We start from the raw sequence: 26,385 nt of genomic DNA on the forward strand, positions 1-26,385 counted from the left end.
CCGTCTTCCAATCCACTTGCAAAACAGGTGAGAAAAGGAGGGGGGAAGGGGAGGGGGAGGTGAGAAAAGGAGGAAGGGGGGTGAGAAAAGGAGGAAGGGGGGTGAGAAAAGGAGGAAGGGGGGAGGGAGGGAGGTGAGAAAAGGAGGAAGGGGGGAGGTGAGGAGGTGAGAAAAGGAGGAAGGGGGGAGGTGAGGAGGTGAGAAAAGGAGGAAGGGGGAGGTGAGGAGGTGAGAAAAGGAGGAAGGGGGGAGGTGAGGAGGTGAGAAAAGGAGGAAGGGGGAGGTGAGGAGGTGAGAAAAGGAGGAAGGGGGAGGTGCGAAAAGGAGGAAGGGGGAGGTGCGAAAAGGAGGAAGGGGGAGGTGCGAAAAGGAGGAAGGGGGAGGTGCGAAAAGGAGGAAGGGGGGAGGTGAGAAAAGGAGGAAGGGGGAGGTGAGAAAAGGAGGAAGGGGGGAGGTGAGAAAAGGAGGAAGGGGGAGGTGAGAAAAGGAGGAAGGGGGAGGTGAGAAAAGGCGGAAGGGGGAGGTGAGAAAAGGAGGAAGGGGGAGGTGAGAAAAGGAGGAAGGGGGAGGTGAGAAAAGGAGGAAGGGGGAGGTGAGAAAAGGAGGAAGGAGGGAGGTGAGAAAAGGAGGAAGGAGGGAGGTGAGAAAAGGAGGAAGGAGGGAGGTGAGAAAAGGAGGAAGGAGGGAGGTGAGAAAAGGAGGAAGGAGGGAGGTGAGAAAAGGAGGAAGGAGGGAGGTGAGAAAAGGAGGAAGGAGGGAGGTGAGAAAAGGAGGAAGGAGGGAGGTGAGAAAAGGAGGAAGGAGGGAGGTGAGAAAAGGAGGAAGGAGGGAGGTGAGAAAAGGAGGAAGGAGGGAGGTGAGAAAAGGAGGAAGGAGGGAGGTGAGAAAAGGAGGAAGGGGGGAGGTGAGAAAAGGAGGAAGGGGGGAGGTGAGAAAAGGAGGAAGGGGGGAGGTGAGAAAAGGAGGAAGGAGGGAGGTGAAAAAAGGAGGAAGGAGGGAGGTGAGAAAAGGAGGAAGGGGGAAAAACAGGTGAAATTTAAACAATTTATCACGATTTTTAAAGGATGAAAGTTCATTTTCCGTCGGGTACCCAGTCTAGTTAACAATAAAAAGGTAAATAAAATGTATTTCATGAAATGGAAATTTGTCATTTGTTCCCCCCCCCCCCCTGACAACACGGAGCCAATGTGCTCAGTATGGAGACTCAGAGAGGACCCGAGGGCCGAGAGCATCGAAAAACCACAACAATTCCGGTCAACAACAAACAACGAGTCGGGACCACGGACTCATCCTCATTCTCCTCCCCAACAAAACATTCCTCGATCCTCCCCTGAACACAAACATAACACAAACCACGTGTCACTATCACTACCAAAAGTACATGTTCAAACAAACGTTCCGTTACCGTTCAGGTTAATTTTCTCATTCAGCCGATTCAGATAAATGGTTCGAGTAACGACTTGCTTGCCTTCCTCCTCTCCATTCGATGTTTCAAGCTCCATCGTTATTTTCCTTCCTCAATTAACAACACTGGACAACATCATCCATGCTTTCGGATCACGCGTCCTTCTTATTCCTTAACTTCCTGCTAATCCCTCAAATGGGTCATCATGCATCACCGACTTATGTACTGTTCATGGCGAACGCAGTGAGCTTCATACTTAACGCGTGCACGTGAAAGAACAGGAAAGAACAGGAAAGAACAGGAAAGAACAGGAAAGAACAGGAAAGAACAGGAAAGAACAGAAAAGAACAGGAAAGAACAGGAAAGAACAGGAAAGAACAGGAAACAACAAAACAAAACAAAACAAAAACAAAAACAAAAACAAAAACAAAAACAAAAACAAAAACAACAACAACAACACAATACCCCGAGCTATTTGGAATCCGTGTCGTTAGCTTTGACCTTTTGCTTCCGGTTGTTTTTAAACGCTGTGCGGTGTATAAACACGATTGGGTTTTATTTCTATCTTGTGAATATTACTTAACGCATGCACATGAGAGAATAGGAAACACAAAAACAACACAATACCCTGGCAATTGTGAATCCGTGTGGTTGGCTATGACCCTTTTGCTTCCGTTTTTTTTTTTTGTTTCCGGTTTTTGTCATGGGGAATGATGCATGCTGGGAGATAAAGGCATCGTCGGAGACATGAAAGACCCAAATAATATCACACATGGTGTATATTTCCTCCACTGATTTTAATAAAGATATCTCCTGCATCAACAAAAATAATTTTTCATCGTGATTTACATTATTTGATCGCTGATCCCAAATCCAGGCCGAAGTAACCGGAAATTGCGTATTCTGTTGTGAACAATTTATCGGTAAAGTCAGAAACGAATATGAGAAGAATTCTACGTTCGCTTCTAGGCTTCCATATTATATACTGCATATCTGTCCTGTATATATAAAACTACTTGTGATGTGGAATTGAATGTGGACCCAACTCTTGCATTATTAGAATCACGTGATATTTGGTGACGTAATAGGCCAAGCTGTGATTCTTCTTCTTTACTTCGCCTGATTCTGCATGGACTGCGCCACATGGTGGAAATAATAAACGACCTCCGGTTTGTAACTCGTGTCTGGCTGCGAGTTCCAAACTGAAACATACCACAACTGTATATATATATATATATTGTTGTGGTTACCAGATTCGCAAACCACCATTCAGGTCCCTTAGGTGAGGTATCTCGGTAAGTGCATGTGTAGTTAGGCCCAAACCCGTTGTCTAGTGGGAATACATGTCATTTATACGTGCTGCGACTCTTCAGGATAGCCGTTTTTCTTTTACTATCTTTATTTTGGACCAATCGCCACCATCACAACCACAACATCAACCACCGACCACAACCACCGCTTCACCACAACCGCCACGACCTTTACCGTCACAACTCGCCACCATCGCATCGCCGTCGTCTCGCGCCACTCATGGGCACCGATGCTGGACTCGTGTAGGGCGCACGTTGAACAGCGTGTACAAAATCACGGATTTTCTGCTTCAAAAACGGATCCAAAACGACACACGCCCACTTTTTGCCGTCCAATCGGTGAGCGAGGGGCGAATTGGCCCCGCCCCCAGGGCGATCGATATATGCAAATTTGTGGATCAAAAAGCCTTCACGCCCACTTTTTGTCGGGCCAATGGGGAGCGAGTTGAAAGGTCAAAGGGAGGGGGTCAAAGGCGAAGTTACGGGGGGATAAAAGGACGGTGTTGGTCAGGAAGAAGGGAGTAGTAAGAAGTCGGAACGAGGAAGAAGGGAGGAGTAAGAAGTCGGAACGAGGAAGAAGGGAGTCGTAAAGGTCGGAACGAGGCGAAGGAGAGTCGGAACGGAGGGGACGAGCTGTGGAGAGGCGGCGAGTCGGACGAAGGGTGCTCGCGTCGTGCAAGGAGCTGCGCGCCCGAGGGAGGCCGGCAGCGCGACCTGGCCGAGGTGGAGACGCTCGTCGCACATAATAAAGATCCTCTATACCCCGAGCATCAGCAACCCCCTCCTGTTCCCCCCGCGCTGAGATAGTGCGACCAAGGGGGCCCCGTTCCCACCCCCCTGCCAGGCACTGTCCACGAGGCCCGCGGGTTGCGGGGCCATCGCCGCTCCGCGTCTCATCACCAGACGGGTAGGCCCGACCAGGTCTTGGCCCCAGGCCTACCTCATTCTTGAGGGTATTTCTTTTCCTTGGTTTTGGGTATGTGTTGTCGGCGCCGTCTGTGAAGTAGAATTGTATAAGTGTTGCCGTGTGCTCGGTAGTCGGTATTAGCTCTGCACTGTGTTTTCACTTTTATGTTTGCTTTTTGTGTAAATGGAATTGTGTTTTCTTTTTTTGTGTGCATTTGGTGGAATTGTATTTGTGTGCTTCCCGTGTGCCGAGAATAAATGTGCTTTATTGTTGAACTGTTTCCCGCTTCGCTTCGTCTTTTCCTCCATTGAATCCCCATCTTGCTTCACGTAAAGGGTTGGTAGTGGGCTGAATACGCCCGATAATTAATCGAACCGTCGAGGTCGACGATAACACCGCTCGGTTATTCTGATAGTACGGAACGGGTCGCTTAAGTGGCCCGTGTCCGAAGTCGACCTGCGGCGAGGTGCGATCGCCCGGTCTACCCTCCGCGTGGGTACTTAGGTAGTTCGAATTTGGCGAGCAACCCTATCCCACGCGGGGGCTGATTGGCTCGATCGCGGTGAGACCGAAAGGTCCACCCGTGACTGGTTCCCGGCGTTAGTCCGAGAGGGTCACGACTGGATTGTCCGTCCGGTGGGCGACGTGCCGCGATTCGAGTGTTGCGGTCTTCGCACGCCGGCGGGCGCGAAGACCGCAACACTGGTGTCAGGTCGTGCGATACAAATCCATCGCCCTCCTCGCGGCACTGGTATCGGAGAACAGGAAAACGGGCTGTCCTGTCTCCGGCTAAATTCACGGGAATCGGTCCAGGGGTGAGAGAAGCGACCCCCGATTCCCTCCAAATTACGAGCGAGCAAATTAACCCTTCACGAGAAGCAAGATGGCGTCTCAAGGCGAGCGGGAGCCGGGGGTATTAGAAATGTATATGTGTAATAATGTAGAGTCCATGGTCCAGGATGGAATCCCCGAGCAGGAAATGTTGATTGTGCAGGAACACGGACTCGCCCAACTGAACCCAGGACCCGAGGTGGGTGCGGCGGCGGCCGCGGTGTATGACACCTCCCCCCCCCTCTCCACCAAGACCCTTCCCCAACCTTTGCCGAAACGGCTCAGCTGAGTGCATCCAACATGGCCCAGCTATGCGCCATGCTGGCGGCAATGAACAAACAAATGAATGAAGTGAAAACGACGATGGATACAAATACAAATGAAATGAAAAACGAAATGAAAGGCATGAACAAACAAATGAACGAAAAGATGGATACAAATACAAATGAAGTGAAAACGACGATGGATGCGAATACACAGCAAATGAGGGAAGAAATGAAAAAGCTGCGGGTGAGACGCAGAACATGGGCCGAAGCCTGCAGGCGGGCATGAAGGCCGTGACCGGGGAGATAAAAATGGCGACTCCACGTGTGGGAGCAAACGAGCTGGATGGGGGTGCAACGGCTGACAGGCCTGCGGTGGAGGCGGGTGAAAAATAATTCGTGGAACGTGTTGGGCGAGGGTCGTGACGATGACCGAAAGGGAAAAATTAAATGGGGAGACCAAAACGTGTGAGACGAGACACGAGGTGACGACAACAGAAATAATAGTGGAGACAAGGGAGGTAAAGGGTGAAGAGTTGGCAGTGACGGTAGCCGGGAAGGGAACGACAGAGGAGAGACTGCACGGTGAGGACGGGGTAAGTGACGCACACACACACACGGAGGTAGTGGAGGATAATGGGGGTGAGCTCGCGGAGCGTGTTGGGACCCGGTGCGAGCAGCTGGATGACCTCCTCCAGGAACAAGGGGAGGGAGTATGCCCCCTTGAGGCGAGTCACGACCAGGTGAGTTCGGTCGTGCTTTGCGAGGTTGAGGGGACGAGTGCTGTGGACGGGTGCACGGAGAGCTTGGGGGGTATAGAGGCCCCGGAGACCCTTGTGGGGACACAAATCCCCAGTGTGGTTGTCCCTGTGTGTGGTGCAAGGTGTGAGTGCGGCACCGTGTGTGGAAGCGACCCCGTGTGTGAGTGGTGTGGTGGCGATGGTGCCAGAGTGCGTGCTTCCCAGCACGCCGGGTGTGGATGGGGCACCGTGTGTGAGTGAGGCCGTGTGTGTGAGTGAAACGGCCAGTATGAGTGAGGCACCACGTGTGAGTGGTGTGGTGGCGATGGTGCTGGAGTGCGTGCTTCCCAGCACGCCGTGTTTGGATGAGGCACCGTGTGTGGATGAGGAACCGTGTGTGGAAGAGGCCGTGTGTGTGAGTGAAACGGCCAGTATGAGTGAGGTACCGCGGGTGAGTGCCCCCGCGTGTATGAGTGAGGCACGGTGTGTGGATGAGGCACAGCGGTTGAGTGCCCTCGCGTACGTGGGTGAGGCACCGCGGGTGAGTGCCCCCGCGCGAGTGAATGGAGCACCACGTGTGAGTAGTATGGTTTGTGTGAGTAGTGAGGCACGCGTGAGTGAACGGCCGTGTGCAAGGTCGTTGTGTGCCAGGGAGACCGTGTGTGTGAGAGAGCGGTATGAGAGGGAGATGTCGGTTGGCATGCGGGAGCACGCAGCCGCGTCTCCCCGTGTGAATGTGATGGTGTGGACTGTGTGCGTCGTGACACGCAGGTGTGCGTGTGTGGAATGGCGACGGAGACGGCGACAGAGGAGAGAAAGCCGAGTAGCGGCTGTAGCTATTTCGTGGACCGTGCCGGGTTCACCCAGCAGTGAGCACGCGGTTCGTGCTGTGCAACGCACGAGACCGCCACGTGCTCGCTTGCGAGAGTGAAGTCCCGGTCCGGAAACGCACGCGGTGGATTTGCCGATCCCGCGGACGGACAAAGTTTAGGCAGGACTACGGATTTGGACCGGACGGGTTCTCCACGCGATCGTGTGTGTTAAGCTCCAACGGGCAAAGCACATGTGTTCGCGTGGGGAACCCCTCGAGAAGTGGGGCTTGTGTTTTTTCTTTGCGCACGGTGACGTCATGGCTGCACGTGTGGTTGGAATCCGGCAGGAGGGGTATCTCTGCCGGATGGTCCCGTCCAAGGAGGAACGAGGAACACGTGCAGCTGCATGACGTCACGGGCAGGTGCAAAGTGCGCGAGCTCTGAGTTGCCGCGCAGGTGCTGCGCATGAAAAAAAAAAAAAAGCAAGCCTCACTTTCGGGTGTACAGGATTCCTGGGCAAGGGGTGAAAGACCCCCTTACCTGGGCACAGGATGGAAACTAGTTAGGGGGAAGGGTTAGCTTAGTTAGACCGACTTCATGGGGCAGGGGTAAGTCCTCATGGAGTCTGTGGAATGGATTAGTTAGAGGGATTGTAGCCAGATTTAGGTTGGGAAATAAAATGATTTATTTGAGGACATGGACAGACTTGTGAATGTGTAGAGGGGACGTAGCTTAGCTACGTAGTGTTAAAAGGAACGTGCTGTAGTATAAGGGACGACGTGGGAGCACGAGTTAGTTAGGGGATGTAGTTAGAAGGATGGCAGAGTTCAGCGGTGTGTGTGTTGAAGAGTTGGTGAGTTGTGAGGTGAGTACTTGGTGAGTGAGTGAGGCCAGCGGGTCTGTGTGTATGGAGTGAATGGGGAATGCATGGTGCGATGAGTGATTGGGGGGAGGAGTGACTCCCGCCCAAGGGACCCCGGGGTCAGAGTAAAGTGAGTTAGCTGGGTTAGTCAAATTGAAAAATGGAGGTCGTTTTGTTGTTGGTGGGAAAGTAGGCTCGAGACCCATTTGGAGGGGTGCAGGAGCCCTGTTGACGGGCTTGGGAGCGTGGCTGCGAAAGGTGAGTATCGCTGAGTGGGTACCCCGGGCACCAGGCTAGTCGGCCGCGGTAGGCCAAGGGCCCATGGGGGGGCCGGGATAGAGTAGTGGGCACGGGTGCGCCTGCTTGGTGCGGGGGCCCGGGGCGCCATTAGCCGCGTGGGCAGTGTTGTGGGCACGGGTGACCCTCGGAAAGGGGCCCGGGAGGCCGGCCTGCCACGTGTGCGTTTCAGGGGAGGTGCCATGGGGGGCACTCCCCGGTGTTAGGGAGCTGGTAGGCTCGGAGGCAGTGTAGTGCCCGGGGGTGCCATAGCGGGAGATTCGGCAGAGGGTCGTGCCTGCCAAGGGGAGCCACGTGTCCCAGCCAGGAGACCGTGTGAGGGCACGGAGAGAAAATTGGGGGGTGAGGCCCGAAATTGTGAGGACACCAAAACAGGCGACGGGAATCTGGGTTGATAGAACCAATAGTTTAAGCGAGAGGCGCTTGTTGAAAGCCCCGGGGTAGTTTAACAGTTAAATGGTTAGGGTAGATTAGGAGATGTACCCCTCCGCACCATCCATCCCCTCGCTCTCGTTGTGGGCCGCTGGACCCACTTTGGGTTAGATCGCCGAACTCTGGGGAGGCCATTCTGAGGCTTCGTTGGGCCTCGACACAGGACGTTAGCTCTCCCTTATTCCCCTCCGGGAAGGGAACGTAGGGGTTGGGAGTAGGCTAGGTGACAGGATAGGTTAGCCGAACAAGGACGATAAAGGGGGTTAGGGGACGATTTATAGTGGGGAAGTAAAAATAAAAACAACAAAAAAAAAAAAAATAATAAGTGGGGGCTAAATTGGTTTTTCACAAATTAAGGGAGTGGGTATGTACAGTGACAGGCAAAGGCGATAGGTTGGGAGGGAGACAGGTAGGTAGGTCCGAGCCCGCCTTCCGAGTGGCCAGCACCACCGCACTCCCTCCACCAACCTCCACTGAACGGCAAAGGCTGGCCAACTTCATCGGCTGGCCGTGTTTTGCTGCAAGGCAGAGGCCGGCTAACTTCATCGGCAGCTGTTGTTGTGCTGCAAGGCCTGTGCCGGCCAGTTCATCTGCCGGCTGTGTTTGCCTGCAGCGGCCTTCTTCTGCGGGCTGTGTTGCCTGCACCTTTGCCATGCCATGCCCACTGCCCTGTTCACCAGCCCCGTTCAATTTTTGCTTTGCCCCCCCCCCCCCTGTTCGTTTCCATGTGCGCCAGGATTTGAAAGCAACAGTTTGCAAGCTGCAAGAACTGCCCTGTTGGCAGCTACAACACGGGCCTGCAGTGGCGGCCCGTGCACCGTGTTTGTGTTCATCCATCCATTCGTTGTGTTCATTGCGTGTGCCACTTGAGCTGGCACGGAGACTGCGTTGTGCAGCCCAAGCACCGTTGTGGTTCACTGAGTTCAGTTCAAAAGGGAAGGCCTTGGACTGCGTGTGAGCAGCCAGCCACGTTCCCTGTCACCTGCATTGTTTGAGCCAGAGACTGCATGTGGGCAGCCTGGCTCCCTGCTAACTGCTTTCTTTTTGCAGAGTTCAATGATCCTGGGCCATGGTTTAGTGTAAAATTTGTAAGTTAAGGTTAAGATGTACTGTAAATATGAGTGCGCCCCCGGCATGTCTGTCTAGCGCCGGCAATTTTATTTAAGTCGTCCGTGTGAGTGAGTTTGTTTAGGTAGTTACGCAGCCCTCAGGTTATTTATTTTGGGGACACAAATACCATGAATGTCGCACTCAGGGATCCGTAGGTAAAATGTACTAGGGGAAAACTACACATGATGGCACACGAAAATTTGACGACTCGGGACGAGTCTGTAAAAAGGGAAGGGGGTAGTGTTGTGGTTACCAGATTCGCAAACCACCATTCAGGTCCCTTAGGTGAGGTATCTCGGTAAGTGCATGTGTAGTTAGGCCCAAACCCGTTGTCTAGTGGGAATACATGTCATTTATACGTGCTGCGACTCTTCAGGATAGCCGTTTTTCTTTTACTATCTTTATTTTGGACCAATCGCCACCATCACAACCACAACATCAACCACCGACCACAACCACCGCTTCACCACAACCGCCACGACCTTTACCGTCACAACTCGCCACCATCGCATCGCCGTCGTCTCGCGCCACTCATGGGCACCGATGCTGGACTCGTGTAGGGCGCACGTTGAACAGCGTGTACAAAATCACGGATTTTCTGCTTCAAAAACGGATCCAAAACGACACACGCCCACTTTTTGCCGTCCAATCGGTGAGCGAGGGGCGAATTGGCCCCGCCCCCAGGGCGATCGATATATGCAAATTTGTGGATCAAAAAGCCTTCACGCCCACTTTTTGTCGGGCCAATGGGGAGCGAGTTGAAAGGTCAAAGGAGGGGGTCAAAGGCGAAGTTACGGGGGATAAAAGGACGGTGTTGGTCAGGAAGAAGGGAGTAGTAAGAAGTCGGAACGAGGAAGAAGGGAGGAGTAAGAAGTCGGAACGAGGAAGAAGGGAGTCGTAAAGGTCGGAACGAGGCGAAGGAGAGTCGGAACGGAGGGGACGAGCTGTGGAGAGGCGGCGAGTCGGACGAAGGGTGCTCGCGTCGTGCAAGGAGCTGCGCGCCCGAGGGAGGCCGGCAGCGCGACCTGGCCGAGGTGGAGACGCTCGTCGCACATAATAAAGATCCTCTATACCCCGAGCATCAGCAACCCCCTCCTGTTTCCCCCCGCGCTGAGATAGTGCGACCAAGGGGGCCCCGTTCCCACCCCCTGCCAGGCACTGTCCACGAGGCCCGCGGGTTGCGGGGCCATCGCCGCTCCGCGTCTCATCATCACCAGACGGGTAGGCCCGACCAGGTCTTGGCCCCAGGCCTACCTCATTCTTGAGGGTATTTCTTTTCCTTGGTTTTGGGTATGTGTTGTCGGCGCCGTCTGTGAAGTAGAATTGTATAAGTGTTGCCGTGTGCTCGGTAGTCGGTATTAGCTCTGCACTGTGTTTTCACTTTTATGTTTGCTTTTTGTGTAAATGGAATTGTGTTTTCTTTTTTTTGTGTGCATTTGGTGGAATTGTATTTGTGTGCTTCCCGTGTGCCGAGAATAAATGTGCTTTATTGTTGAACTGTTTCCCGCTTCGCTTCGTCTTTTCCTCCATTGAATCCCCATCTTGCTTCACGTAAAGGGTTGGTAGTGGGCTGAATACGCCCGATAATTAATCGAACCGTCGAGGTCGACGATAACACCGCTCGGTTATTCTGATAGTACGGAACGGGTCGCTAAGTGGCCCGTGTCCGAAGTCGACCTGCGGCGAGGTGCGATCGCCCGGTCTACCCTCCGCGTGGGTACTTAGGTAGTTCGAATTTGGCGAGCAACCCTATCCCACGCGGGGGCTGATTGGCTCGATCGCGGTGAGACCGAAAGGTCCACCCGTGACTGGTTCCCGGCGTTAGTCCGAGAGGGTCACGACTGGATTGTCCGTCCGGTGGGCGACGTGCCGCGATTCGAGTTACGTGGCCGTCGCACGCCGGCGGGCGCGAAAACCGCAACAATATATATATATATATATATATATATATATATATATATATATATATATATATATATATATATGTATATATATATATATATATATTTTTTACATATATATATGTAAATGGGGGTGGGGGGAATTGTTGATGCTCTGGGTCGAGCGAGGGGAATGGCAGGCTGGCTTGGTCGCTTGTGAAAGTGAAGGTCGCTCGATTCCAGCGACGAGACGACACCAACGATGAGAAAAGCGACCCCCACACTACAACGAGTTTCACACAGACTCGCGTCTTTTATAGACCAGGGGACGAGGGGACGAGTATGCAGATTTTAGGAACAAAACGCGATTGGAGGCGGGGCCACGCCACCCTCTGTTCAGCCATTGGTGTGGCAAAAAGGGGCGTGAGCCTCTTTTGATCTGAATTCCTTCCTGAGAGGAATTCACATCCATCGCGCTTGGAGGCGGGGCCACACCGCCCGACGCTCACCCATTGGACGGAGGAAAAGGGGCGTGAACCTCCCCTGATCCGAATTTCTCTCCCGTAAGGAATCCACATTCATCGCGCTTGGAGGCGGGGCCACACCGCCCAACGCTCACCCATTGGACGGAGAAGGGGCGTGAACCTCCCCTGATCCGAATTTCTCTCCCGTCAGGAATCCATTGCACTCGCGGCTTGCTGCGTTCGGCAACAATCACCGAACGGCTTCGGACAGTACGACGTTCGGTGTTGACTGGTGGTGGGGTCGATGGTTGTGGAAGGAGAAAGGCGAAGGTGGTGGGGGGTTTGCTGTGGTGGTTTTGTGGTTGGCGGGCGTCGTTTGGGAATGGCAGTGAAGCGATGTTTGCGGGATGGAGTTGTGGAGGTAAAGAGGGGAAGGTGGTGTTTGAGTTGTTGGCGGCTTAATGGTCCAAAATAACGATAGAGAAAGAAAATTTGCAAACTCAAAGCGTCGCAGCCCGGATGAATCACACATATTCCCTCTAAACAACATGTGTGGGCTAACTACACATGAACTTATCGATATATCTCACCTGAGGACCCTTTATGGTGTATTGCGAATTTCCACAGCTGTAACAATATACATACATATATATTGTTGTGGTTGACGAAATTCGCAAACCACCATTCAGGTCCCTTAGGTGAGATATCTCGGTAAGTATATGTGTAGTTAGGCCCAAACCCGTTGTCTAGAGGGAATAAATGTCATTCACTCGGGCTGCGACTCTTCAGGATAGCCGTTTTTCTTTTACTATCTTTATTTTGGACCAGCCGCCATTACTACCACCACCAACCACGTCTCAACAGCCATCACACAACGACCACCAACCACAACGCCGCTTCACAACAACCACCAACCACAAAGCCGCTTCACAACAACCACCAACCACAACGCCGCTTCACAACAACAACCACCAACCACAACGCCGCTTCACCACAACCGCCACGACCTTTACCGTCACAACTCGCCACCATCGCATCACCACCATTCTTGCGCCACTTGTGGGCACCGATACTGGACTCGTGCAGGGCGCGCACCGAGCAGCGTGTTCAGAAACATCACAGACTTTCCGAGAAAAACGGATCAAAAACGACTCACGCCCACTTCTGTTCCGTCCTATCGGAGAGCGTGGGGCGATTTGGCCCCGCCTCCAGGGCGTTGGAGTGAGGTCGCTATATGCAAATTCATGGATCAAAAAGCATTCACGCCCACTTTTCCTCGGTCCAATGGGGAGCCAGTTGGAGGTGAAGGGTCGGAGGTAAAGGGTCAAAGGTGGGGGGGCGAAGCCACGGGGGATATAAACGGCCGCGCTCGCCAAACAGTTCAGTTCGGAGGGGAGAAGCCAGCAGTTGGCAGTTGTGAGTTCGGAGGGGAGAAGTCAAGACTGAAGAGTTGGGACGAGCCAAGAGAGGAGACGGAGAGGGCGATTAGACGGAGCTGTGGAGAGGTGGCGGCGGCGAAGGCGGACGAGGGGGTGCTCGCGTCGGTGTCGGGAGCTGCAGAGGGAGAGGCCAGCAACGCGACCGAGGTCGAGGAGGAGACGCTCGTCGCGGGACCCGAGACAGGGTGATATCCTCCATCCCCCGAGCATCAACAACCCCCTCCTGTTTCCCCCCGCGCTGAGACAGTGCGACAAGGGGGCCCCTTTCCCAACCCCTACCAGGCACTGTCCGCGAGGCCCGCGGAATTGAGGCGCCACCGCCGCTCCGCGTCTCATCATCAGACGGGTAGGCCCGACACGGTCTCGGCCCCAGGCCCGCCTACCCCCCTCATCCTTGAGGGTGGTTCTTTTCTTTTGCTTTGGGAATATGTGTTGTCGGCGCCGTCTGTGAAGTAAAATTGTATAAGTGTTGCCGTGTGCTCGGTAGCCGGATAGCTCTGCATTGTCTTCTTCTTTTATATTTGCCTTTTGTGTAATATTGTGTGTTTCTTCTCCTTTTACATGTGCTTTTGGTGTAATTGTATATGTGTGCTTCCCGTTCATCGCGAAATAAATGTGAGTTATGTTGAACTGTTTTCCCGCTTCGCTTCGTCTTTTCTTTCATTGAATCTCCATCTTGCTTCACGTAAAGGGTTGGTCGTGGGCTAAAACGCCCGATAATTAATCGAACCGTCGAGGCCGACGAATAACACCGCTCGGTTATCCCGATAGTACGGAACGGGTCGCTTAAAGTGGCCCGTGTCCGAAGTCGACCTGCGGCGAGGTGCGATCGCCCGGTCTACCCTCCGTGTGGGTACTTAGGTCGGTCGAATTTGGCGAGCAACCCTATCCCACGCGGGGGCCGATTGGCACGATCGTGGTGAGACCGAAAGGTCCACCCGTGACTAGTTCTCGGCGTTAGTCCGAGAGGGTCACGACTGGATTGTCCGTCCGGTGGGCGATGTGCCGCGATTCGAGTTACGTGGCCGTCCGCACGCCGGCGGGCGCGAATCCGCAACACTGGTGTCAGGAGTGGGATATAAACTCATCGCCCTCCTCGCAGCACTGGTATCGGAGAACGGGAAAACGGGCTCTCCTGTCTCCAATTAAATTCACGGGAATCAGTCCAGGGGTGAGAGGAGCGACCCCCGATTCCCTCCAAATTACGAGCGAGCTAAATTAACCCTTTAAGAGAAGCAAGATGGCGTCTCAAGGCGAGCGGGAGCCGGGGGTATTAGAAATGTATGTAGAATGTGTAGAATCCATGGCTCAGGATGAAATCCCCGTGCAGGAAATGTTGGTTGTACAGGAAAACGAACTCGCCCAACTGAACCCAGAGCCCGAAATGGTTGCGGCAGCGGCCGCGGTGTATGACACCTCCCCTCCCGTCTCCACCAAAACCCTTCCCCAACCCCTGCCGAAACGGCTCACCCAAGCGCACCCGACATGGCCCAGTTATTCACCATGCTGGCACAAATGAATGCGGAAATGACAGCGAAGATAAATGCGGATATGAAAAACGAAATGAAAGGCATGAACGAAAAGATGGATACAAACACAAATGAAATGAAAAACGAAATGAAAGGAATGAACAAGCAAATGAAGGAAGAAACGAAAAAGCTGCGGGATGAGACGCAGAACATGGGCCGATGCCTGCAGGCGGGCATGAAGGCTGTTAGTAGGGAGCTTAAAATGGCGACTCCACGTGTGGGAGCGAACGAGCTGGGAGGGGGTGCAACGGCTGTCGGGCCCGCGGTGGAGGCGGGTGAAAAAATAATTTGGGGGACGTGTTGGGCGAGGGTCGCGGCGATGACCGAGGGGGAAAAATTAAATGGGGAGACCAAAACGTGTGAGAAGAGACACGAGGTGACGACAAAGGAAATAAAAATAGTGGAGACAAGGGAGGTAAAGGGTGAAGAGTTGGCAGAGACACGGGAGACGGGAACGATAGAGGGAAGACCACACGATGAAGACGGGGTAAGTGACGCACACACACACACGGAGGTAGTGGAGGACGATGAGGGTGAGCTCGCGGAGCGTGTAGGGACCCAGTGCGAGCAGCCGGATGGCCTCCTCCAGGAACGAGGGGAGGGAGTATGCCCCCTTGAGGCGAGTCACGACCAGGTGAGTTCGGTCGTGCTTTGCGAGGTTGAGGGGACGAGTGCTGCGGACGGGTGCACGGAGAGCTTGGGGGGTATAGAGGCCCCGGAGACCCTTGTGGGGACACGAATCCCCAGTGTGGTTGTCCCTGTGTGTGTGGTGCAAGGTGTGAGTGCGTCCCCGTGTGTGGAAGCGACCCCGTGTGTGAGTGGTGTGGTGGCGGTTGTGCCGGAGTACGTGCTTCCCAGCACGCCGTGTGTAAAAGGGGCACCGCAAGTGGATGAGGCACCGCGGGTGAGTGCCCCCGCGTGTGTGAGTGAGGCACGGAGTATGGATGAAACACCGCGGTTGAGTGCCCCCGCGTGTGTGAGTGAGGCACCGCGGGTGAGTGCCCCCGCGTGTGTGGGTGAGGCACCGTGTGTGAGTGAGGCCGTGTGTGTGGATGAAACGGCCAGTGTGGATGAGGCACCGCGGGTGAGTGCCCCCGCGTGTGTGAGTGAGGGATGGTGTGTGGATGAGGCACCGCGGGTGAGTGCCCCGGCGTGTGTGAGTGGTGTGGTTTGTGTAAGGGGAATGGCACGAGTGAGTGGAAGGCCGCGAGTGCGTGGAGCCACGTGTGCAAGGGTAATGGCATGCGTGAGTGAACGGCCGAGTGCAAGGGAGACCGTGTGTGTGAGAGAGCGGTATGTAAGGGAGATGTCGGTTGGCATGCGGGAGCACGCAGCCGCGTCTCCCGGTGTGAATGGAATGGAATGGAGTGTGAGCATCGTTACACGCAGGAATGCGTGTGTCGAATGGCGACGACGGCGACATGTGAGGAAAGAAAGCCGAGTAGTGGCTGTAGTTGTTTCGGGGACCGTGCCGGGTTCACCCAGCAGTGAGCACGAGGTCCGTGCTGTGCAACGCACGAGGCCCCCACGTGCTCGCTTGCGAGAGTGAAGTCCCGGTCCGGAAACGCACGCGGTGGATTTGCCGATCCCGCGGACGGACAAAGTTTAGGCAGGATTATGGATTTGGACCGGACGGGTTCTCCACGCGATCGTGTGTGTTAAGCTCCAATGGGCAAAGCACATGTGTTCGTGTGGGGAACCCCTCGAGACGTGGGGCTTGTGTTTTTTTTTTTATGCGCACGGTGACGCCATGGCTGCACGTGGGGTTGGAATCCGGCAGGAGGGGTATCCCTGCCGGATGGTACCGTCCAAGGAGGGACGAGGAACACGTGCAGCTGCATGACGTCACGGGCAGGTGCAAAGTGCGCGAGCTGTGAGTTGCCGCGCTGGTGATGCGCATGAAAAAAAAACAAACAGTAAGCCTCACTTTTGGGTGCACAGGATTCCTGGGCAAGGGGTGGAAGACCCCCTTGACCAGGGCACAGGATGGAAACTAGTTAGGGGGAAGGGTTAGCTTAGTTAGACCGACTTCATGGGGCAGGGGTAAGTCCTCATGGAGTCCGTGGAACGGATTAGTTTGAGGGGTTGTTGCGAGATTTAGGTTGGGAAAGTTATTTTAGAGATTTGGGAACAGTGACAGACAGTGAATGTGTAGAGGGGACGTAGTTTAGCTACGTAGTGTTAAATGGAACGTGCTATAGTATAAGGGACGACGTGGGAGCACGAGTTAGTTAGGGGAGGTAGTCAGAAGGATGGCACAGTTCAGCGGTGTGTGTGTTGAAGAGTTGGTGAGTTGTGAGGTGAGTACTTGTTGAGTGAGTGAGGCCAGCGGGTCTGTGTGAGTGGAGCGAATGGGGAATGCATGGTGCGATGAGTGATTGGGGGGAGGAGTGACTCCCGCCCAAGGGACCCCGGGGTCAGTGTAGAGTGAGTTAGCTGGGTTAGTTAAATTGAAAAATGGAGGTCGTTTTGTTGTTGGTGGGAGTGTAGGCTCGAAACCCGTTTGGAGGGGTGCAGGAGCCCTGTTGACGGGCTGGGAGCGTGGCTGCGAAAAGTGAGTATCGCTGAGTGGGTACCCCGGGCACCAGGCTAGTCGGCCGTGGTAGGCCAAGGGCCCATGGGGGGCCGGGATAGCGTAGTGGGCACGGGTGCGCCTGCTTGGTGCGGGGGCCCGGGGCGCCATTAGCCGCGTGGGCAGTGTTGTGGGCACGGGTGACCCTCGGAAAGGGGCCTGGGAAGCCAGCCTGCCACGTGTGCGTTTCAGGGGAGGTGCCATGGGGGGCACTCCCCGGTGTTAGGGAGCTGGTAGGCTCGGAGGCAGTGTAGTGCCCGGGGGTGCCATCGTCGGAGAATCGGCAGAGGGTCGTGCCTGCCAAAGGGAGCCACGTGTCCCAGCCATGAGACCGTGTGAGGGCACGGGAAGAAAATTGGGGGGCGAGGCCCGAAATTGTGAGGACACCAACACAGGCGACGGGAATCTGGGTTGTTAGAACCAATAGTTTAAGCGAGAGGCACTTGTTGAAAGCCCCGGGGTAGTTTAACAGTTAAATGGATAGGGTAGAATAGGAAGTGTACCCCTCCGCACCATCCATCCCCTCGCTCTCGTTGTGGGCCGCTGGACCCACTTTGGTTATAGATCGCTGAACTCTGGGGAGGCCATCTTGAGGCTTCGTTGGGCCTCGACACAGGACGTTAGCTCTCCCTTACTCCCCTCCGGGAAGGGAACGTAGGGGTTGGGAGTAGGCTGGGTGACAGAATAGGTTAGCCGAACAAAGAAGATAAAGGGGGTTAGGGGACGATTTATAGTGGGGAAGTAAAAGAAAAAAAAAAATAATAATAAAAAAAAAGTTAGGGCTAAATTGGGGTTTGACAAATTAAGGGAGTGGGTATAGACAGTGACAGGCAAAGGCGATAGGTGGGAGGGAGACAGGTAGGTAGGTCCGAGCCCGCCTTCCGAGTGGCCAGCACCACCGCACTCCCTCCACCAACCTCCACTGAACGGCAAAAGCTGGCCAGCTTCATCTGCTGGCTGTGTTGCTGCAAGGCCTGTGCCGGCCCACTTCATCTGCCGGCTGGCTGTTTTTCTTCAAAGCCTGTGCCGGCCCACTTCATCGGCAGCTGTTGTTTTGCTGCAAGGCCTGTGCCGGCTGGATCGGCTGCAGCTGCTGTGCTTCAAGGCCTGTGCCGGCCAGTTCATCTGCCGGCTGTGTTTGCCTGCAACGGCCTTCTTCTGCGGGCTGTGTTTGCCTGCTGCCTTTGCCATGCCATGCCCACTGCCCCTGTTCACCAGTCCCGTTCAATTTTGCTTTGCCCCCCCCCCCTGTTCATTTCCATGAGCGCCAGGATCCGCAAGGCAACAGTTTGCAAGCTGCGAGAACTGCCCTGTTGGCAGCTACAACACGGGCCTGCAGTGGCGGCCCGTGCACCGTGTTTGCGTCCAACCATTCATCCATCCATTTGTCGTGTTCATTGCGTGTGCCACTTGAGCTGGCACGGAGACTGCATTTGTGCAGCCCATGCACCGTCGTGGTTCACTGCGTTCAGTTCAAACCATTCATCCATCCATTCGTTGTGTTCATTGCGTGTGCCACTTGAGCTGGCACGGAGACTGCATTTGTGCAGCCCATGCACCGTTGTGGTTCACTGCGTTCAGTTCAAAAGGGAAGGCCTTGGACTGCGTGTGAGCAGCCGGCCACGTTCCCTGTCACCTGCATTGTTGGAGCCAGAGACTGCATGCGAGCAGCCTGGCTCCCTGCTAACTGCTTTCTTTTTGCAGAGCTCATTGATCCTGAGCCATGGTTTAGTGTAAAATTTGTAAGTTAAGGTTAAGATGTACTGTAAATATGAGTGCGCCCCCGGCATGTTTGTCTTAGCGCCGGCAATTTTATTTAAGTCGTCCGTGTGAGTGAGTTTGTTTAGGTAGTTACTCAGCCCTTAGGTTATTTATTTTGGGGACACGAATACCATGAATGTCGCACTCAGGGATCCGTAGGTAAAATGTACTAGGGGAAAACTACACATGATGGCACACGAAAATTTGACGACTCGGGACGAGTCTGTAAAAAGGGGAGGGGGTAGTGTTGTGGTTGACGAAATTCGCAAACCACCATTCAGGTCCCTTAGGTGAGATATCTCGGTAAGTATATGTGTAGTTAGGCCCAAACCCATTGTCTAGAGGGAATAAATGTCATTCACTCGGGCTGCGACTCTTCAGGATAGCCGTTTTTCTTTTACTATCTTTATTTTGGACCAGCCGCCATTACTACCACCACCAACCACGTCTCAACAGCCATCACACAACAACCACCAACCACAACGCCGCTTCACAACAACAACCACCAACCACAAAGCCGCTTCACAACAACAACCACCAACCACAACGCCGCTTCACAACAACAACCACCAACCACAACGCCGCTTCACCACAACCGCCACGACCTTTACCGTCACAACTCGCCACCATCGCATCACCACCATTCTTGCGCCACTTGTGGGCACCGATACTGGACTCGTGCAGGGCGCGCACCGAGCAGCGTGTTCAGAAACATCACAGACTTTCCGAGAAAAACGGATCAAAAACGACTCACGCCCACTTCTGTTCCATCCTATCGGAGAGCGTGGGGCGATTTGGCCCCGCCTCCAGGGCGTTGGAGTGAGGTCGCTATATGCAAATTCATGGATCAAAAAGCATTCACGCCCACTTTTCCTCGGTCCAATGGGGAGCCAGTTTGAGGTGAAGGGTCGGAAGTAAAGGGTCAAAGGTGGGGGGGGCGAAGCCACGGGGGATATAAACGGCCGCGCTCGCCAAACAGTTCAGTTCGGAGGGGAGAAGCCAGCAGTTGGCAGTTGTGAGTTCGGAGGGGAGAAGTCAAGACTGAAGAGTTGGGACGAGCCAAGAGAGGAGACGGAGAGGGCGATTAGACGGAGCTGTGGAGAGGTGGCGGCGGCGAAGGCGGACGAGGGGGTGCTCGCGTCGGTGCCGGGAGCTGCAGAGGGAGAGGCCAGCAACGCGACCGAGGTCGAGGAGGAGACGCTCGTCGCGGGACCCGAGACAGGGTGATATCCTCCATCCCCCGAGCATCAACAACCCCCTCCTGTTTCCCCCCGCGCTGAGATAGTGCGACAAGGGGGCCCCTTTCCCACCCCCTACCAGGAACTGTCCGCGAGGCCCGCGGAGTTGAGGCGCCACCGCCGCTCCGCGTCTCATCATCAGACGGGTAGGCCCGACACGGTCTCGGCCCCAGGCCCGCCTACCCCCCTCATCCTTGAGGGTGGTTCTTTTCTTTTGCTTTGGGAATATGTGTTGTCGGCGCCGTCTGTGAAGTAAAATTGTATAAGTGTTGCCGTGTGCTCGGTAGTCGGATAGCTCTGCATTGTCTTTTTCTTTTATATTTGCCTTTTGTGTAATATTGTGTGTTTCTTCTCCTTTTACATGTGCTTTTGGTGTAATTGTATATGTGTGCTTCCCGTTCATCGCGAAATAAATGTGAGTTATGTTGAACTGTTTTCCCGCTTCGCTTCGTCTTTTCTTTCATTGAATCTCCATCTTGCTTCGCGTAAACGGTTGGTCGTGGGCTAAAACGCCCGATAATTAATCGAACCGTCGAGGCCGACGAATAACACCGCTCGGTTATCCCGATAGTACGGAACGGGTCGCTTAAAGTGGCCCGTGTCCGAAGTCGACCTGTGGCGAGGTGCGATCGCCCGGTCTACCCTCCGTGTGGGTACTTAGGTAGGTCGAATTTGGCGAGCAACCCTATCCCACGCGGGGGCCGATTGGCACGATCGTGGTGAGACCGAAAGGTCCACCCGTGACTAGTTCTCGGCGTTAGTCCGAGAGGGTCACGACTGGATTGTCCGTCCGGTGGGCGACGTGCCGCGATTCGAGTTACGTGGCCGTCCGCACGCCGGCGGGCGCGAATCCGCAACAATATATATATATATATATATATATATATATATATATATATATATATATATATATATATATATATATATATATATATATATATATATATATATATATATATATATATATATATACATATACATATATATATACTGTATATATATATATATACACATACATACACTGTATATCTCGACTCTACTTCGATACTGTATCTCTATACCGACTGTATATCTCTACTGTACATGTATACTCTATATCTATGCATACTGTATATCTTCTTCTTCTTTCGGCTGCTCCCGTTAGGGGTCGCCACAGCGGATCATCCGTGTGATCCGCATAGTGATTTGGCACATGTTTTACGCCGGATGCCCTTCCTGACGCAACCCTGGTCGCCTCTTACGACACAGGGATATGGTACACCTATTTTAACCGGGGTATACACCGGCCCAGTATACTGGTACTCATTTCGCCGACCTCAGAAGGATGACAGGCTGAGTCAACCCCCTGGTGTATTAATTCAGTAGCCCAACGGGGCTTGAAATCAGGACCTTTTGGATCCCAAGCCGCTGCCCTAACCACTGTGCCAACACCAGGCTATGCATACTGTATATCTATACTGTATATCTCTACATACTGTACATCTAAACTGTAAATCTACTGTATATCTCCACCGAATGTATATCTACACATGCTGTATATCTCCACTGTACATCCATACTGTATATGTACACCGACTGTATATTTCTACCTACTGTATACCTACACCTACTGTATATCAATACTGTATGTTGATACCTTCTGTATATCTCCATTGTACAGCTATACTGTATATCTCTACCTACTGCATATCTACACATACTGTATATCTACACCTACTGTATATCTCTACATACTGCATACCGACACATACTGTATATCTATACTGTATATTGTTGTGGATTTCCGCCGCGTTCGGCGTGCGGACGGCCACTTCAGCCCAATCGCGGTCGCGTGCCCACCGAAGGCGACAATCCAGTCGTGACTTTAAGGACCAACCCCGAAATCCAGCCACAGATGCCTTAACGCATCATAAACCAGTCAATACTCTGTCCATGCCCTACAGGGTCGATCGCCGAATTGTCGATTTACCTAACTATTCCGCGGACAGAAATACCAAGAGTTTATACCTCGACGGGGCTTGTACGAAAACGAGCCGCTTAAGCGTGCTCGTTCCGTATGCGAAGCCGAGCAGTTTGATATTGCCAAGTCCCGTCGGACCAGAATTACTTTTATCGGCTTTAAAAGCTAGTTAATTCCCGATACGTGCCGTGGCAGTCAATGCAGGGAAAATGACACAAACGAGCAGGTTGACATTCAAACAATGGGGCATTTATTTCCAGTAGGCATGCAGTCAATGAATGGGGATAAGGGACAAGACATGAGCAAAGCCTACAGCCGATGCCTATTCAATCATGTGCACAATCATGCACTTATTCAGTTCTACTTAGGAAGACAAGGCGCCACAGACTTTCATCCAAAACCAAGGAAAGAATAGGGCTTACGAGCCTTTATTTCAAACTCGGAGGCCTGGTTGACCGAGGGGCTCCAAGAGGCCGGGCAGGTTACCTGGCCGCCCCTGGTGACGACTCGATGGTCTTCGGATCGTCGACCCTTGGTGTCTCTTCTCGGTCTGGTGCGTCGCAAACGCGCCAGTCGCTTGGGTGGCTTGACGAGCGGCTTGAACGGCCTCGGTGGCCCGGCTTCATCGTGGCCCCTTTCTGGCAAGTCTGGCCGGTGACGCTTCGGAGGAGCGAATGGGTCTCTTGCTCTTTCAGAGTTGATGCTCCTTCAGACCCCATTCGCTCCTCAGCGTCACCCGACCGTATCAGGACCATCTGCCCGGACCCCCACGCTCCGATGCTGCCGCTAGCTCCGACGACTCCAAGCTCCACCGGTGAACAACGACCCGTGAACAACGATGAACAACCACCTCCGCTCGCCAGCTTCACCACCAACTGCTGCTGTCGGCGTCCCATCGTGCCTTTTTATAGCCCGGAGGGGTGAAGCCGCTGTAAGCTTCGCCACCCGAAATCGGCACCTTCCCCCTTTGAACCTTCACCCCAGGCTGGCTCTGCCCCTTTCACCTCTGATTGGCCAGTTCCCTTCAAGGCAGAGTTTGTTTTGATCCACTTATGCAAATCAGCCGTGAAACAGCTGACTGCACATGGAGGCTGGAATGTGGTTCTTCCTGTCACGCCGCGAGTTCGTATCACGGCATTTTGCCGCTGTCGCTCAGGCGGGCGTGATGGTGTCGCGATGTTGATGGCACTGTGGTGTGGATGGCGTGGTTGTTGAGTTGTTGGCGTTGTGGTGGAGGTGGCATGGTTGTAGAGTTGTTAAGTAGATGTTGTTTGTTTAAAATAAAAGATAGAAAAAGAATAACGGCTAACTCAAAGATTCACAGCCCGGCACACGAATAAATCCCTTTATACATTGGTAGGGAAATCTAACCTGGAACACACACTTATCGAAATAACTGATCTCTGGGAACCTGAATGGTGGTTTGCGAATTTCCACAACCGTAACAATATATACACATACTGTATATATACACATACTGTATATCTATACTGTATATCTACACCGACTGTATATCTCTTCCTACTGTATATCGATATTGTATGTTGATACCTTCTGTATATTTCCACTGTATATCTACACCTTCTACATCGCTATACTGTATAACTTTACTTTATATCTACACCTACTATATCACTATACTGTATATCTGCACCTACTGCATCGCTATACTGTATATCTACACCTACTACATCGCTATACTGTATATCTTTATCTACTGTATATCTACACCTACTATATCTGATCACTATACTGTATATCTTTATCTACTGTATATCTACACCTACATCGCCATACTGTATATCTACACAAACTACATCGCTATACTGTATATCTACACCTACTACATCGCTATACTATATATCTTTATCTACTGCATATCTACACCTACATCACCATACTGTATATCTACACCTACTACATCGCTATACTGTATATCGACACAAACTACATCACTATACTGTATATCTACACCTACTACATTGCTATACTGTATATCTTTATCGACTGTATATCTACACCTACTACATCGCTATACTGTATATCCACACAAACTACATCGCTATACTGTATATCTACACCGACTACATCGCTATACTGTATATCTACACAAACTACATCGCTATACTGTATATCTTACACCTACTACATCGCTCTGCTGTATATCTTACACCTACTACATCGCTCTGCTGTATATCTACACCTACGACATCGCGATACTGTATATCGACACTTACTACATCGCTATACTGTATATCTACACCTACTACATCGCTATACTGTATATCTACACCTACTACATCGCTATATGTATATCTCCACCTACTACATCGCTATACTGTATATCTACACCTACTACATCGCTATACTGTATATCTACACCTACTACATCGCTATACTTTATATCTACACCTATTACATCGCTATACTGTATATCTTTATCTTTTGTATATCTACACTAACTATATAGCTATACTGTATATCTATATCTACTGTATATCTATGCTGTACCACAAAAGTGAATTTACTTGTTTATTTGTGCTTCAAAAAACTACTGAACCAAATCAAACCATATTTGCATTTTGCCGAAGGGCACCCCGAGTATGGTTTGTCAGGGTTCCTCAATTAACTGGGGGAAGGGGTTCAAGGTGGGGGGAAGACCCAAATTCTCTCGATGGAAATATGTATAGTTTTGCGCCACCCGGAAGTATAAATCATCTTCTTGTGCTGTATTCGTAATTATACTGTAGATTATAGGTATAGAATAACTAAAGTGACCATTATAGATCCCTTTGCGAATTATGCAATGATACACGCATCGGCGAATAAAGTAGTTCCATGCTTACCATCCTCGTTCCCTCAGGTGAGTACTTCAACCCATTCAAGTCCGAATCACATATGCTATAATTCTTATATAAAGAAAGTTTAAACAACGTTATGGTGAAACTTTCAAAATGTTTTAAGCGGAGGTTTTAAACAAAACAATCCAACATGGACCTTCACAGCGAAGAGGAAGTGATGTGTTTGTTTTTCTTGCCCTGTACAGACAGACATAAGCAGCGAAGATGGCGACGAAGCTGATGTTAATGAAATCAATTTCAATGGTGATTCAAAGATCGGATATATGAGGATAATGATATATTGGTAATGAAACAGCACATATGTAATTCGAAGGGTACTCGGTAGAGTGCATCCCACCGCCATGTCATGCCTGATCCACGAGAACATATCGGGCACAAGACATTTTTAAAATATCATGATATACAAGACTACATCATTTTTGGCCTTATCTCTCAATGGTGAAGAATCACTATAAAAATTATCAGATCCGTATCTGGATCTTCACCCAAATCTCATCAGTTCGTCCTTGTCACACACTGAACCTGTCCACAAAATTTCATCCCAAACCGTTCACAACTTTTTGAGATATCCTACACACAAACAATCAGGAGGTGGGAAGATGGTACATCTCATCAAGCAACAGTGGCATATTGCAGAGCAATGTCAGATCAGGTCAGGTATGGGAGCATGTGCTGGAGCAGCGCATCACTACGTCCACTTTCCGCCGGTACTCCAAAGGCCTCCATCTGGCCATCCCCCAGGCAGATGCCTGGCCCATCCCCATCTCCTTGAGATGCTGATCAACCTCTTGCTATCACAAGGAATGTGGTCGGCCCATTGTCCTCCTCCATTCACGAGGCTCCCTCACTGAGAGAATCTGGTGAGCAGGATCAGTTTCAGGAAAACGAGCCACATGTCCATACAGCCACAGCTGACGCTCACAGACTATGCAGATAACAAATCTCATTTGAGTGGCTCTCAGCAACCGCTCGTTGGACACAAAGTCCAACCAGCAATAGCCAAGGATTCCCTGAAGAGACCTGGAACCAAAGGAATTCAGTCTCCATCTCAAGATGGCAGCATCCAAGATGTCATTGAAAACCTGGATCTTCGTTCTCGTCATCTCAGCAGCTCAGACTCCTGATTCAGCACCTCAAGGGCCCCCTGCCATTCTTGTTTGATCATTCCCTGAAGATAATTTTGCATGAAAATGCTGAAATCAAGGCCAGAGGTATGCTTCATATGCCTAATGTTGGCTTAATGGTTAGGGTGGTGGGCTTGGGATACTCGGGTTCTGAGTTCAAATTCCACTCGGCCGTTGAAATAATACTCAGCCTGTCATCCTTCTGAGGTTGGTAAAATGAGGACCAGCTTGCTGGGATAATTGAGCCATTAGAGTATCCAATGTCAGAGTGGCGACCCATCCAGGATTGTGCCCAGTCGCCCAGGAGACTGCTTCGGCAGCTCCGCCACTCTGTCTAGAGTATGGTCTTGTAGAAGAATGTTTTTAAGTCATCCTGTATTTTTTTAAAAAGTCAAACCTGGTGTTCGCTTCAGGGTTGGGGTGGCTGGCTTGGGATCCTAAGGTCCTGAGTTTGAGCCCCGTTGGCTGCTGAATTAACACCAGGGAGTTGACTCAACCTGTCATCCTTCCGAGGTCGGCAAAATGAGTACCAGTGTACTGGTCCCGGTGTATGCCCGGGTTAGAATAGGTGCACCATATCACTGTGTG

The 26,385-nt window shown here is 52.2% G+C and overlaps 1 protein-coding gene across 7 annotated transcripts in view; it reads right to left on the reverse strand.

Annotated features, from left to right (window-relative positions):
- The window catches only part of LOC147031473 (U2 small nuclear ribonucleoprotein B''-like), a 121,004-nt gene that overhangs the window by 75,926 nt on the left and 18,693 nt on the right, over positions 1–26,385 (reverse strand). For 4 of the 7 annotated variants that reach the window (XM_085863757.1, XM_085863784.1, XM_085863791.1 and 1 more), the window contains exon 1: positions 1,406–1,656. The exons of 1 other annotated variant lie outside the window; for it this stretch is intronic. In XM_085863757.1, coding sequence (XP_085719883.1) covers positions 1,406–1,502 — 97 coding nt within the window. In that variant the 5' untranslated portion in view covers positions 1,503–1,656. Of the gene's footprint in view, positions 1–1,405; positions 1,657–1,870; positions 1,920–26,385 lie in introns of those variants that run through there. 2 more of the 7 variants (XM_085863774.1, XM_085863760.1) reach the window with 2 other exon arrangements.

This window comes from Eptatretus burgeri, chromosome 2, assembly GCF_056783735.1.
Source record: "Eptatretus burgeri isolate ZD-2024b chromosome 2, Ebu_testis_v1, whole genome shotgun sequence".
NCBI classification, from domain to species: domain Eukaryota; kingdom Metazoa; phylum Chordata; class Myxini; order Myxiniformes; family Myxinidae; genus Eptatretus; species Eptatretus burgeri.